Source organism: Coregonus clupeaformis, chromosome 17, assembly GCF_020615455.1.
Source record: "Coregonus clupeaformis isolate EN_2021a chromosome 17, ASM2061545v1, whole genome shotgun sequence".
NCBI classification, from domain to species: domain Eukaryota; kingdom Metazoa; phylum Chordata; class Actinopteri; order Salmoniformes; family Salmonidae; genus Coregonus; species Coregonus clupeaformis.
The window spans coordinates 24,799,407-24,812,315 of record NC_059208.1 but is presented as its reverse complement, the minus strand read 5'-3'; the positions used below and the strand labels follow the sequence as shown (position 1 = coordinate 24,812,315).

Here is a 12,909-nt window from a genome sequence, read left to right as displayed (position 1 = left end):
ACATGTCTGGTGAGTATGCAGGACATTTTCAGCTTCCAGGAATTGTGTACAGGGCTTTGCGACATGGGGCCATGCATTATCATGGTGAAACATGAGATGATGGTGGTGGATGAATGGCAAGATAATGGGCCTCAGGATCTCGTCACGGTATCTCTGTGCATTCAAATTGCCATCGATAAAATGCAATTGTGTTCGTTGTCTGTAGCTTATGCCTGCCCATACATAACCCCATCGCCATCATGGGGCACTCTGTTCACAACGTTGACATCAGCAAACCACTCGCCCACACGTCTGCCATCTGCCCGGTACAGTTGAAACCGGAATTCATCCGTGAAGAGCACTCTTCTCCAGCATACCAGTGGCCATCGAAGGTGAGCATTTGCCCACTGAAGTCGCTTGCGACGCCGAACTTCAGTTAGATCAAGACCCTGGTGAGGACAACAAGCACGTAGATTACCTTCCCTGAGAGAGTTTCTGACAGTTTGTGCAGAAATTATTTGGTTGTGCAAACCCACAGCTTCATCAGCTCTCCAGGTGGCTGGTCTCAGACGATCCCGCAGGTGAATATAGTACCTTCGGAAAGTATTCAGACCCCTTGACTTTTTCCACTTTTTGTTACGTTACAGCCTTATTCTAAAATTGATTAAATTGTTTTTTCCCTCATCAATCTACACACAATACCCCATAATGGCAAAGCAAAAACAGGTTTTTTGACATTGTTGCTAATTTATAATAAATAAAAAACAGAAATCAATTAAAAAATTTCCATAAAAAAAAATATATATATATTTTATTTATTTATTAAGTATTCAGACCCTTTACTCAGTACTTTGTTGACGCACCTTTGGCAGCAACTACAGCCTTGAGTCTTCTTGGGTATGATGCTACAAGCTTGGCACACCTGTATTTGGGGATTTTCTCCCATTCATCTCTGCAGATCCTCTCAAGCTCTGTCAGGTTGGATGGGGAGCATTGCTGTAAAGCTATTTTCAGGTCTCTCCAGAGATGTTCGATCGGGTTCAAGTCCAGGCTCTGGCTGGGCCACTCAAGGACATTCAGAGACTTGTCTCGAAGCAACTCCTGCGTTGTCTTGGCTGTGTGCTTAGGGTCGTTGTCCTGTTGGAAGGTGAACCTTCGCCCCAGTTGGAGGTCCTGAGTGCTCTGGAGCAGATTTTCATCAAGAATCTCTCTGTACTTTGCGCTGTTAATCTTTGCCTTGATCCTGACTAGTCTCCCAGTCCCTGCCGCTGAAAAACGTCCCCACAGCATGATGCTGACACCACCATGCTTCACCGTAGGGATGGTGCCAGGTTTCCTCCAGACGTGACTCTTGGCATTCAGGCCAAGAGTTCAATCTTGGTTTCATCAGACCAGAGGATCTTGTTTCTCAAGGTCTGAGAGTCTTTAGGTGCCTTTTGGCAAACTCCAAGCAGGCTGTCGTGCCTTTTACTGAGGAGTGGCTTCCGTCTGGCCACTCTACCATAAAGGCCTGATTGGTGGAGTGCTGCAGAGATGGTTGTCCTTCTGGAAGGTTCTCCCATCTCCACAGAGGAACTCTCGAGCTCCGTCAGAGTGACCATTGGGTTCTTGGTCACCTCCCTGACCAAGTTCCTTCTCCCCCGATTGTTCAGTTTGGCCGGGCGGCCAGCTGTAGGAAGAGTCTTGGTGGTTCCAAACTTCTTCCATTTAAGAATGATGGAGGGCACTGTGTTCTTGAGGACCTTCAATGCTACAGAATGTTTTTGGTACCCTTCCCCAGATCTGTGCCTCGACACAATCCTGTCTCGAAGCTCTACGGACAATTCCTTCGACCTCATGGCTTGGTTTTTGCTGTGACATGCACTGTCAACTGTGGGACCTTTTATAGACAGGTGTGTGCCTTTCCAAATCATAACCAATCAATTGAATTTACCACAGGTGAACTCCAATCATCCTTGATATGTTTCTACAACTTGACCAATGGAAACAGGATGCACCAGAGCTCAATTTCGAGTCTCATAGCAAAGGGTCTGAATACTTATTTAAATAAGGAATTTCTGTTTTCTATTTTTAATACATTTTGTAAAGTTTCTAAAAACCAGTTTTTGCTTTGTCATTATGGGGTATTGTGTGTAGATTGCTGAGGATTTGTATTTATTTAATCCATTTTAGAATAAGGCTTTAACGTAACAAAATTAGGAAAAAGTAAAGGGGTCTGAATACTTTCCGAAGGCACTGTAAGCCGGATTTGGAGGTCCTGGGCTGGCGTGGTTACACGTGGTCTGAGGTTGGGAGGCCAGTTGGGCATACTGCCAAATTCTCTAAAACAATGGAGGCGGCTTATGGTAGAGAAATGAACATTCAGTTCTTGGGAAACAGCTATGGTGGATATTCCTGCAGTCAGCATGCCAACTGCATGCTCCCTCAAAACTTGAGACATCTGTGGCATTGTGTTGTGTGACAAAACGTCACATTTTAAAGTGGCCTTTTATTGTCCCCAGCACAAGGTGCAGCTGTGTAATGATCATACTGTTTAATCAGCTTCTTGATACCTGTCAGGTGGATGGATTATCTTGGCAAAGGAGACATGCTCACTAACAGGGATGTAAACTAATTTTGCACAACATTTGAGAGAAATAAGCTTTTTGTGCATATGGAACATTTCTGGGATCTATTATTTAAGCTCATAAAACATTTTACATGTTGTGTTTTATATTTTTATTCGGTATATTATCGAGTCAGAGCCGAAGTGTCAATATCACAGTAAATAATATTTCATTTCAGTTTTAAGACTAGACTAACAGCATATAGATAATCTGTTTGACCCCCCCTCTATAAGAGTTTGTAAAATGTAACAATATATTTGCTATGATTGACCTGAAAGAATCTGAAAGAAAAAATCCATCCTTTACAGTTGTTAGGACAAAAGGTTTGTGAAGCAAAAAGGTTTGCCTCCATTCTCCAGCATTGTCTTCATGAGACATATTATGAGAGGGATTTAATAATGTGTTACATGACCACACATTTAGCCAGAAATGCATCTTACTTTGTTGGAAACCCTTTGTTAAACCAAACTGCACAGAAAACATATCACACATTGTATATCTTACTGAAAATGCAATGATATCTGCATGTATGATATATTATGTTTTCTATTCAGGGTTGCAGAACACTTGATAGTTTCTATAATGATATGATTCTATTACATACCATTTTGCCCCACAGCATTTATTTGGGCTAAATTCATATTCAAAGATTCTCAGTGTACATTTTTGTCATTTAGCAGACACTCTTATCCAGAGCGACTTACAGTTAGTGAGTTCATACATTTCCACACTGGCCCCCCTTGGGAATCGAACCCACAACCCTGGCATGCAAACGCCATGCTCTACCAACTGAGCTACACAGGACTACACTGTATAGTCTATACACGCTATACCATTGCACTTCAGCAAACACCTCTTACCCAGAGTCCAACTCCTAACTTCTCATCCCCTCTGTAGGTCTCCAGGCAAGCTGAGCTCCAGCCAGGCAGGTAGTCTGGAAAGCAGCTCCCTGACTGGCTCTCTCTCCCTGGGGCTAGACCTGCCTCACTGCCAGTGCTGTATCTCCTACAAAGCCCGCCTGAAACGCCTGTCCTGCGGCCACCTCTACTGTGACACCTGCACAGACCAGATCGTCAACCTGGCCTTCGAGGACATCGAGGGCCTCTCTGATTACCCCTGCCCCATGTGCAAGTCCCTCCGCCAGCTAGGGGACCTGGGCCCCCCCTCCTTTGGGCCATGTGGGACCCTGCAGCAGCAGGTGGCTAAAGAGCATGGGAGCAGGTGGGGGTAAAACTGAGGTGGTTTACACTGTACATCAAGGGGTGTGGTAAAAAAAAAAGCTTGTTGTCCCCTCTCCAGATGAAATAGGAACCATTTTGTCTTTTCAGTTATGTCTTGAGTGTTTTGATTTGAATATTTTAATGCACTGCCTTGCACTAAGATTGTGATCTGGTAACGTGTGATGGAAAGTGGCTCTGTGTTTCTTCTTTGTGTAATATGGTGGTGAAAGTGAAACTAATGGAAGTGCATAACATCACAGATAATGTCCATTGGTGTGCCATAACATAAGTGGATATTGCAGGGTGATTAAGCGAGAGCTAAGATAATTATTAGATGTTTGTGTCAGACAGTTCTTTACATTTACGTGTATTGATTATTATTTTCTACGAAAGTAGACATTTGCGCCTTGTTTTAAAAGTATTATATTTTGAGTGTACTTACAGCATATGCATTTTAATTCAACTTAATTGTACAGTGCCATGCTACTTTTAAAGTGTTCAATATCATATTGTAAATATTTATTTAGCTAAAAAATAAAGTTAGTGAATTGTGTATTACTCTGTTTGAAGACTTGAATGATTGCAGCACATCATCATCTGGTCGTCTGGGGACCACGGCACGAAAAATTTGTCTTCCAGAGCTTCCTGTCATCCATTGTGATCTCTGGCTTGACTCTTCTGCTGGTACCGTGCAGACTGGAATATGTTCCGGGATTCATCCGATGGCACTGAGGAGTATACTACCACATCCGTCACCGGCTTCATTAATAAGTGCATCGATGATGTCGTCCCCACAGTGACCGCACGTACGTACATATCCCAACCCGAAACCATGGATTACTGGCAACATCCGCACTGAGCTAAAGGCTAGAGCTGCCGCTTTCAAGGAGCGGGAGACTAATTCCGGCGCTTATAAGAAATCCCACTACACCCTCTAACTAACCATCAAACAGGGAAAGCGTTAATACAGGACTAAGATCAAATCCTACTACACTGGCTCTGATGCTCGTCGGATGTGGCAGGGCTTGCAAACTGTCACATATTACAAAGGGAAAACCAGCCACGACCTGCCCAGTGATGCGAGCCTAACAGACAAGCTAAATGCCTTCTACGCTCGCTTCGAGGCAAGCAACACTGAACCATGCATGAGAGCACCCGCTGTTCTGGACGACTGTGTGATCCGTAGCTGATGTGAGTAAGACCTTTTAAACAGGTTAACATTCACAAGGCCGCAGGGCCAGACGGATTACCAGGTCACGTACTCAGAGCATGCGCTGACCAGTTGGCAAGCGTCTTCCCTGACATTTTCAATCTCTCCCTGACTGAGTCTGTAATACATGTTTCAAGCAGGCCACCATAGTCCCTGTGCCCAAGAACACCAAGGTAACCTGCCTAAATTACTACTGCCCATAGCACTCACATCTGTAGCCATGAAATGTTTTGAAAGGCTCACATCAACACCATCATCCCAGAAACCCTGGACCGACTCCAATTCGCATACTGCCCCAACAGATCCACAGATGACGCAATCTCTATTGCACTCCACACTGCCCTTTCCCACCTGGACAAAAGGAACACCTATGTGAGAATGCTGTTCATTGACTACTGCTCAGCGTTCAACACCATAGTGACCTCCAAGCTCATCACTAAACTAGGGATCCTGGAACTGGACACCTCCCTCTGCAACTGGATCCTGGACTTCCTGACAGGCCGCCTCCAGGTGGTGAGGGTAGGCAAGAACACATCCGCCACACTGACCCTTAACACGGCGGCCCCTCGGGTGCGTGCTTATTCCCCTCCTGTACTCCCTGTTCACCCATGACTGCATGGCCACGCACGACTCCAACACCATCATTAAGTTAGCAGGTGACACAACGGTGGTAGGCCTGATCACAGACAACGATGTGACAGACTATAGGGAGGAGGTCAGAGACCTGGCAGTGTGGTGCAAGGACAACCACCTCTCCCTCAACGTCAGCAAGACAAAGGAGCTGATCGTAGACCACAGGAAAAGGAGGGCAGGGCACGCCCCCAATCACATCGACTGGGCTGTAATGGAGCGGGTTGAGAGCTTCAAGTTCCTCTGTGTCTACATCACTAAGACCTATCATGGTCCAAACACACCAACACAGTCATGAAGAGGGCACGACAACGCCTATTCCCACTCAGGAGGCTGAAAAGATTTGGCATGGGACCTCAGATCCTCAAAATGTTCTACAGCTGCACCATCGAGAGCATCCTGACTGGTTGCATCACTGCTTGGTATGGCAACTGCTTGGCATCCGATTGCAAGGTGCTACAGAGGGTAGTGCGTATGGCCCATTACATCACTACGGCCGAGCTTCCTGCTATCCAGGACCTCTATACCAGGCAGGGTCAGAGGAAGGCCCTAAAAATTGTCAGACTCCAGCCACCCAAGTCATAGACTGTTCTCTCTGCTATCGCACGGCAAGCGGTACCGGAGCTCCAAGTCTGGGACCAAAAGGCTCCTTAACAGCTTCTATCTCCAAGCCATAAGACTGCTGAACAGTTAGTCAAATGGCTACCCGGACTATTTGCATTGACCCCCTTATTTTATTCTGATTTATTAGACTTTTTTGCACTCACTCTTGCACAGGCTCAATGTACACTCACTGGACTCTAACTACACACTCATACTACACTGACACTCCAACACACACACACACACACGGACACACACATGCATATTGACGCCACACAAATACATTCACATTCCTTCACACACGCTGCTGCTACTCTGTTTATCTATGCATAGTCACTTTACCCCTACCTGCATGTACATATTACCTCAATTACCTCGACTAACCCGTACCCCTGCACATTGACTCGGTACCGGTACACCTTGTATATAGCCTAGTTATTATTATTTTGTGTTGTGTTACTATTTTTCCTTAAGTTTATTTAGCAAATGTTTTAGTACTTACCTTTTTAAAACTCTGCATTGTTGGTTAAGGGGTCGCAAGTAAGCATTTCACGGTAATGTCTACACCTGTTGTATTCGGCACATGTGACAAATAACATTTGATTTGATAATTTGGTTGCCAGAGGATCAGTTCACTAGCAGGGGTGTCCTTCTGCCTGTACACATGGCCGACACAAACAGACAGACACAGCAAAGGCAAGACTGATTTCCCAATGAAAAACCCTGGATTAACACAGAGGTGTGCGCTAAAATAAAGGACAGAGCTACCGCACACAGGGCTATCACAGCCAACCCAGAGGCTACGACTGAGAACACAAACGTGTACGTGAAGTCCCACTACGACCTCCGCAGAGCCATCAAACAGGCAAAAGGACAATATAGGAACAAGGTGGAATCCTATTACACTGGCTCCGCCGGCCGACACGTGACGGGCTACAGTCCATTACGGATTACAAAGGTAGACTTAGCCATGATCTATCCAATGGTGCCTCTCTACCAGATGAACTCAATGCATTTTATGCACGCTACGACAAAAAGAACCCAGAGCCGTGCACGAGGGCCCCTGCCATCCCAGAGTATTGGGTGATCTCGCTCTCCGAGGCCGACGTGAGTAAGGTCAACACTCGCAAGGCCACGGGGCCAGACGATATTCCAGGGCGTGTTCTCAGAGCATGTGCAGACCAGCTGGCAGGCATCTTCATGGTCATTTTCAACCTCTCCAGTCTGTAATCCCCACGTCTCAAGCTGATCACCATCATTCCTGTTCCTAAGAACTCTGAGGTTAACTTCCTCAATGACTACTGCCCGGTAGCACTAACATCTGTAATCATGAAGTGCTTTGAAAGTCTGGTCATGGCACACATCACCTCCATCATCCCAGACCCACTACAATTTGCATACCGCCCCAAACAGATCTACAGACAATGCAATCTCAATTGTACACTGCCCTCTCCCACCTGGACAAGAGGAATACCTGTGAGAATGCTGTTCATCGACTACAGTTCAGCGTTCAACACCATAGTGCCCTCCAAGCTCGTCATCAAGCTCAGGACCCTGGGAATGAACACCACCTTCTTCAACTGGATCCTGGACTTCCTGACGGGCTGACCCCAGGTGGTGAGAGTAGGCAACAATACCTCTGCCAAGCTGACCCTCAACACGCGGGCCCCCCAGAGGTGTGTGCTTAGCACCCTCCTGTACTCCCTGTTTACCCATGACTGTGTGGCCACGCACAACTAACTCCATCAAGTTTGCTGACGACACGACGATGGTAGGCCTGATCACCAACGCAGATGAGACAGCCTACAGGGAGGAGGTCAGAGAACAAGCAGTGTGGTGCCAGGACAACAACCACTCCCTCAACATCAGCAAGACCAAGGAGCTGATCGTGGACACCCCCATCCACATCGAAGGGGCCGCAGTGGAGAGGGTCAAGAGCTTCAAATTCCTCAGTGTCCACATCACTGAGGACTTAACATGGTCCTCTCACACAGGAATAGTTTTGAGGAAGGCAACGCCTCTTCTCCCTCATGAGGCTGAAACAATTTGGCATGGCCCCTCAGAAACTTTTACAGCTGCACCACTGAGAGCCTCCTGACTACACCATTGAGAGCATCCTGACTGTATCACCGTCTGGTATGGCAATTGCACCGCCCGCGACCGGAAGGCCCTACAGAGGGTGGTGCGGACGGCCCAGCGCATCACTGGGGGCGAGCTCCCAGCCATCCAGGACGTACATGCCAGGCGGTATCTGAGAAAGCCCTGAAAAATTGCCAAAGACTCCAGCCACCTGAGACATGGACTTTTCTCCATGCTCCCATCCGGCAGGCGGTACCAGTGCATCAAGGCTCAGACAAACAGACTCCTAAACAGCTTCTATCCCCTGGCCATAAGACTTAAATGGCTAACTAACTGCTCTCCCTCTCACACAGACTATCCACACTGACTCTGCCCATTCACAGGTCTCTACTCTACCCACTGACACAACCTATGCTAAAATAATTATTGATTCAATTTATTACTCCATTACACTGCTGTCCATTGATTGATTGCCATTATCATTAGTATTTATCCTGCTACTGGTCACTAAATATACTTCCATTCTGGTGTTCTTTAGCGCTCATCGTAATTATTGGGTTTTATTCTTACTTGTATTTTTTATTCTATGATCTATATTTATGATTATTACTGCATTGTTGGAAAGAGCTCAAGGTAAGAATTTAACTGTGCTGTTTTACACCTGTTGTATCCTGTGCATGTGGCGAATAAACTTTGAAACTTGAAAGCAAAGATTATATGAACTTATAATACAGTTTATTAATCAGGATCCTAACATGCTGATACAAAACATATGTACATCTGGCAAATCATTGTCATTCGTACCAAAACATTTAAATATATAATAGTGTATAGATATAGGAAGTGGGGTTGCGTGCTGAAAGGGACTTTCAATTTCTCTTTGTATAGCCAATGCAATTAGGGAACGTGATGACCTTGTGTTTTTTCCATGGAAGATGGGAGCAAAAGTACTGGCATCAAATCCAAAAACTCAAACAACCTGATATTCAGTAACTGATATCAAACAGTGTGCTGTGATATTCAACAATGAATATTTACAGCCATTGAATAATTCAAAGTGCTCTCGTACTGAGGCATAGGAATGACTTAGGTAATACAAGCGTGATATAGACTAATGTAAGTCATATACATTACCACCTTCAGCCTTTATATTTTCATAATAAACATGAGACATTTCACTGAAACACATTTCAGTGAGAAATACATAGGATAAAAGGGTTTCCGGCTGCCATACAATGCAAGTACTTCTCTGCATGGAAATGCTCATTTTGTATAAACATACAATACATCCCTGTTGTCTGAAGAGTGTTACAGTATATGGAAATCATGCCAGTGTATTTGCTGCTTAATATCCACATCATGCAAACAACAACGATCTGGCTGGACTGAGTGGCCCAGTCCCAATACCTCACTGGGCTTTGAATGAAATGACGCATTTAGAAGTCCTTGACCTGAATGCTAGCTGCATACGAAACTAGCAGTCAGGACAAGTAATGAAAAAAATACACAATTGAAAAAAAAGCAGCTTACCTTAAAAAACCTACATCTAGCAGTACCAAATAAAAGTAAACTATAAATATGAACCATTAGAACTTATGGTTTGCACAATGACACCATAAGGGTGAAAAAAAGAGTAATACTCTTGGTCACGACCACTTATAAATGTATCATTCAACTTTCTGAAATTCATACGCAACCAAAGTTGGTCAATAATACTTACATCTCTCAATAGAGATGCACAGACCATAGACATAATAGCACTTTTACCTCAATCACACTTAGAGCAACATTAACTGACCATGGCCATATTCTGAAAAACAGGGTTACGATACAGAGTCATACAACAGCTTATGCCTCTCATGGTTCACTACTAGCATCCATGCAAGTATAAAGATATGGGAACAGTACCAAAATAGCTCCAGTGCCCTAAATTCCAGATCAAATTTACTGGACACAACGCCTGGAGTTCAAACTGCATGTTTTTTGTGACGTCAATGTCTCTCCCTAGCGTTTACTTGGTGAACAGATCTCTGTATTTTTTCTCTCAAGGCTGAATTGGTTTTGGAAGTGGGGGTTATTGTCACTCAAAAGGACTAAGAGAGAGTCAGGACAACAGTCGTATTATAGCCGTCTGGTCAAGAATGAAGGTTGTCACTCAGTTGAAATCATGATTCTAAAAACAGCTGAAGTCTTCTCAATAGAAGTATTTGATTCCATATTTCAGCCAACAGCTCATTATTTGTGCTCTCATGTCATTAGCTTATCAATGATCATCAGCCCTTATTCATTTTGGGTATTAGCTTGCTGCTTTTAGAAACACCAATACGTTCTTAGGGAATGCTGATCAGAACCATCAGTTTGGGTGTCATATTCAGTAAAACAGACAATTTGTTGTAAGTTAAACAATCTTTCAGAAACATTTCCAATACTATTTGTGCTTTGCACTGCTCAATGCAGTTTAGTCTTTCCTCCCTGCTCAGTACATGACTCTCCTCGTCTTGTTATGGCCTCAAAGTCACTCAAACAGGCCTTGACAGGAAAATCACATCTGGTTCCACCCAGAGATCAGGTGTCAGAGAAGGAAATAGAGTCTTGGAAGGTGTGTATAGGTGATCTCATTCTGGAGTTCAAAGCCAGGGGGACAATTTTGAACAGTTTCTACCATTTGTGCTAACTGACAGGGGACACCCAGAGCTCAGGAGCTCAGTGAAGAACCGTTGCTCTTGGGCAGCTTGGCATTATTATTGGGCGCGGGGAAGTAACGCTGGTCTGGACGGGCCTCTGAAGAGGATGGGTGGCCAAATAGGAATGTGTGCTTGCTGCTGTCTCTGTGGCCAGGTCTAGAAAGAGGGGCAGAGGAAGGTGGAGGAACCCTGGGTTGGAGGTTCGAGGTAGGGGGCGTGGTTCTGGAGACAACCGGCCCAGGGGTGTCTGGAGGCTGGGAAGAGGAAGGTGCTATTGTTGGTGTTCTGGTTGAGGTTGGAGTCTGTCCGACGGGGCTCCTGTCTCTTGGCTGGGGCTGTGTTAGTGGGGCTGGAGGCCAACTCTAGCTGCTCTCTGAGCTGCTGGACCTCCCAGGCTAGCTGTTCCACTGGGTGCTGGGTGGACGAGGAGATGGGGTGGGAGAAAGCCTGAGGACACAACATGGCCAGGGTTTCTGTTATCATGAGGAACTAACTAATTGTCGTTTCTGATGTGACCAGCAAAAATTTGAAGCTTGTCTAGTACAACGTTGCCTCAAATATTCAGTTGAATAAAAATATGAATTTCAACTTCTTACTACATTTTTTCTAGTTGAAATCCTTTTTCATTTACTGTGTTCAAAGTTAATTTTGCTTACCCACCCACACACCCAGTACGAAAGGCTATTATAAACATCACCATGGCAACAGTGTTTTAGGCTCTGTACAGTAGTGAGAATGAACCTCCTTCCCTATGTACCTGAGCATGAAGAGCCCCGCGGAGGTAGCAGTCCCTCCACACACCTACGCAGGGCCCCAGGAGCAGGGGCAGCAGAGGCTCGTAGGGATCCAGGGGCCCCTGGAGACCGGCTGTGGTGGTGGTGTGGCCCTGGGGGAGCTCTGTGAGGGCCCAGGCCTTCAGAAGCCTCTCCAGGCCCGGCAGGTTCTCTGAGGAGGATCCCCCTCTCCGGTGGCTCTTCCGGTAGACGCCTGAGCCCCCTCCGCTGCGCCAGGGCAGGAGGTTAGCAGAGCAGGAGAAGGAGCCCCTGGAGAGCAGGAACACAGAGCCTGGTGTGCTGTCACTCAGCTGAGAGAGGGATGGAGAGAAGAGAGAAAGAGGGAGGAAGAGATAGATGGAGGTGGTGGGAAATGGAGAGAATAACACGTTTGAATATTCCCTTATGTACCTTAAGCACGTTGCAATACTGAGACCTACCACACGGGGGTGCAGTGGGCCTGTGCTCTTCCCTCATCATGGGCGTTGATATTTAGTAGGTGCGTGTGTGTGTGTGTGTGAGAGAGAGAGCAGGGTGGCTTTTGTAAGACAGGAGCTCATTGAGATAGCAATTGAGTTACTAAACACCCTAACATGAATGATCAAATGCACGATTTGCCTTTATATAGTGCCTTTCACACTCCTAGCGCCTGACTGCATCCCCCATAATAACATCCTCTCACTCCTACCCTGTGTGCGTCGGGGTTGGTGTTGAGGTTGCCGTTGAGTAGGGGCTGTGGCAGGGCGGGCGGAGGCACTGGCTGGGTGAAACGTTCCCGTCTCTGGCTGCTGTACTGCAGAGCCCAGTCCCACACAGGGGGCAGAGGGGGGTCTGATGGGTCCGGGAAGGAGCCCCTGGGTGGCACGTCTCTCCAGCCATTCACTGGGGTGTAACTCTGGGATAGGTTCTGTGACAGAGAGAAAGGGATGGAGGAAGAAGAGGTGAGAGAACAGTGATTCGTCTGATTCAATCTGAGCTCATTCAATAGTTATCGTTGAAGACAATATGAGCTGATGCATGAGTGAGATTAAAAATGACATGGACTCGCCTTGCAAATCAACTACTTTCATCTAAAATGGCTTACAGAATTTAAGACTAACTTTGATACATGTTTTTCCTAGATTT

At 45.9% G+C, this 12,909-nt stretch overlaps 1 protein-coding gene across 1 annotated transcript in view; it reads right to left on the bottom strand.

The window, feature by feature from the left end:
• Nucleotides 1-9,040: 9,040 nt before the first annotated feature.
• mtmr11 (myotubularin related protein 11) overlaps nt 9,041-12,909 on the bottom strand; it is a 29,738-nt gene continuing 25,869 nt past the window's right edge. Inside the window, 4 exon segments of the mRNA XM_041873999.2 lie at nt 9,041-11,221; nt 11,223-11,458; nt 11,769-12,095; nt 12,473-12,691. Of these exon segments, the coding sequence (XP_041729933.2) occupies nt 11,023-11,221; nt 11,223-11,458; nt 11,769-12,095; nt 12,473-12,691 (981 nt within the window). The 3' untranslated portion in view covers nt 9,041-11,022.